Raw genomic sequence first — 2500 nt, forward strand, 5'->3', positions numbered from 1 at the left:
GTGTATTTGGGTAGGTGGGAAGGGCGAAGGTGTCACGCTACAGGGAGATGAGTAGGATCATTGTTCATGTCTTTTGGAGTCGGAAATGTCCTTAGATGAAACAGTTTGGTCTCAGACTGGCCATGTCCCAGTATAGTGGACGTCTAGGGCTGTAGTTCTGTCTAGACGGGACACTGTGTGTGTTGGAGAGGAGAAGAGAAGAGAAGAGAAGAGAAGAGAGAGTGGGAAAGGAACCATATAAAGGGGAATTCTATGTTGGTAGTTTGCTTTCAAATGAATCAGTTTTAATAAATGTACTTCTGTGATTTTTTTAAAAGTGTAACTTCACCCCCAGCTCTGAGCCTAACTCTACCCACTGAATCATTGCTTAAAACTGGGTCTTGATCTGAAAGGGGGGGGGGTCTGAAAATGAAAATGAGACTCCCACTCACAGCTGTCATGTCATGATGTAGAGAAGTCCCAAATGGTTACCTCTACGTCAGCATCAGCCTTGCAGGATTCAGGATGAATTTTTCATTCACTTTCACTTGCTGATCTGTAGATGGCGTGTTGAGCCCTTTTCAACCCATAAAATGCCAATGTTTGTAAGCATTTTAAATGTGTCAATATTAATACCAGTGTTGATGTGTTTCAGCACAGTTTAGTCATATCGTTTAGTTTACAGCTGGGGGAAAAAAAAAAAATTTTAGGGTGCAGTTACACTTTAATGTTTGGAGAAAATGTGATTCAAGAACATCAATGTAATATAATCAGGGCCTTCAAGAGGGATGAAATGTTATAGAGTTTGAATCAATTATAAGCACTGTTGATCTATCAACATAATTGTATAGGTGGGCCTACCTCTTTTGTAATTCTAAAGCTTTTAATATCGAATTGTATATAATACTGCTTGTGGTATGTTATCATCTATATTCCTTAGTCATACATGAACGTACGTATGCTTTGTGCTAAATGAGATGTTGCATTATATATATATATATATATATATATACCTGTATATGTATGTGTGTATATGTATATATATACCTGTCTGTCATAAGAAAAGTATATGTGGAGTATTAATGTGAACTGTGACTCAGGCAGCAGGCAGACTGGCCTGACCTCTGCTCATGATGTTTCTCTGTAATAAAAATGATTGTGTCTTTCGCGAGAATACTACTCTTCAGGATGATCTGGTAATAAAAGTCAACCAATCAATCAAACTGAGTCTGTGTCATTTTAATGTAAGTTAGGGTCATGTGTTCCACACGTTTAGCCTTTTTTTTTTTTTTTTTAAATGACACAAACATTTGGTGTTCCCGTCTTCTGTGCCACTGTGGAACCCATTCTGAAGACTGTTCGTTAAAGTATCTACGGGGACCTTGCGTGCAGTGCGTGGGAGTAGGACTTCGGTCGCGTCATGGCACCCAACTTTCATTGGACGGCAGGAGTCCCGTGCCTCCCGTGAGATGGGCGTGCTGCCCTCCGCGCTGCCCCGGGAGCGTGTCGGAGCTGTGACGTGCCTGTCCGCCACCAGGCGGCGTGGTCTGTCCTGGAGGCCCAGCTCAAACCTCTGTCTCTCCCCCCGCATCAGGAGCTGAATCTGCCCGGGAGAGACCGAGGAAGATGGCGGCCACTGACCGTTCCCGGTCCGAAGCAGCAAAGCAACGGCGGCAGGACCAGCTGCAAAGATGGCACGGCTCCGAGACCGACCTCGCGGACCCCGAGACGCGGGGGTCCACGGTGGGAAGCCGGTCCCGGCCTGGCGCCAGAGTGCGGTTCAACCAGGGGGCCGTGTTTATGGCTGCCTGCTCGGCCGGGGACCGGGAGGAGGTGGCAGCTCTGCTCAGGCAAGGAGCTGATATCAACCACGCAAACATAGACGGATTGACGGCGCTTCATCAGGTACCCTGTCCTACACACTCTTCCGGAGTGGTTGTTGACGTTGAGAGTTTCAGTTCTTGAGCGGGGGAAAGTTAACAAAGTAGAACATTTCGTTTCAACAAAAGTAACGATAACTAACGTCGCTCATGAACTTGAAGGACTGCCTCTAGAAACTTGGTTGAACATCAACTTTTCCAACTTAATTAAGTAATCCTGTGTTGTGTATATAAATACGATTACGATTGGGAACTTTAGGCTATAAAACGTCCAGCACTTGCCTAAAGTTTCAACGTACGCAGACGAAAGTGGTATTTGTGCTGTGTTTACCACCAAATAAACATTTCCCGTAGCCCCGTGGAGGTGGCTTGCATCGTAGGCTAAACCCAGTAAGGGCTGTTCCGCTACTCCGAGTAGGTTGGGCATGTCGACTATTGTGTTAAAAACTAGTTTTCATGGGATAGCTGACTCCTTTATGCCACGTTTTTGTGAGTTGAAGCAAATGGTACAATCTTAACATCTACTCGCCAACAACTTTTCCCCTTGTTTGACAGGAGCATATGCACGGTAAAGTCCAGCTGATTTTCCTTAGCAGCGGGATACTACCAACACGTCCATCCCATTAACTTTAGTGGAGACC

The 2500-nt window shown here is 45.3% G+C and overlaps 2 protein-coding genes across 7 annotated transcripts in view; both read left to right on the forward strand.

Annotated features, from left to right (window-relative positions):
- The window catches only part of pnpla2 (patatin-like phospholipase domain containing 2), a 17165-nt gene extending 15963 nt beyond the window's left edge, over positions 1-1202 (forward strand). For both annotated transcript variants that reach the window (XM_012840949.3, XM_042703848.1), the window contains one exon: positions 1-1202. This exon is cut by the window's left edge and continues 1757 nt beyond it. The gene's annotated coding sequence lies outside the window, so the exon portion shown is untranslated.
- Positions 1203-1355: 153 nt separating this feature from the next.
- zmp:0000001167 (protein phosphatase 1 regulatory subunit 12A) overlaps positions 1356-2500 on the forward strand; it is a 30012-nt gene continuing 28867 nt past the window's right edge. For 4 of the 5 annotated variants that reach the window (XM_031564644.2, XM_042703843.1, XM_031564645.2 and 1 more), the window contains exon 1: positions 1356-1884. In XM_031564644.2, the coding sequence (XP_031420504.1) occupies positions 1606-1884 (279 nt within the window). In that variant the 5' untranslated portion in view covers positions 1356-1605. The remainder of the gene's footprint in view (positions 1885-2500) is intronic. The other variant, XM_031564647.2, reaches the window with a different exon arrangement.

This window comes from Clupea harengus, chromosome 3, assembly GCF_900700415.2.
Source record: "Clupea harengus chromosome 3, Ch_v2.0.2, whole genome shotgun sequence".
Lineage (NCBI taxonomy): Eukaryota > Metazoa > Chordata > Actinopteri > Clupeiformes > Clupeidae > Clupea > Clupea harengus.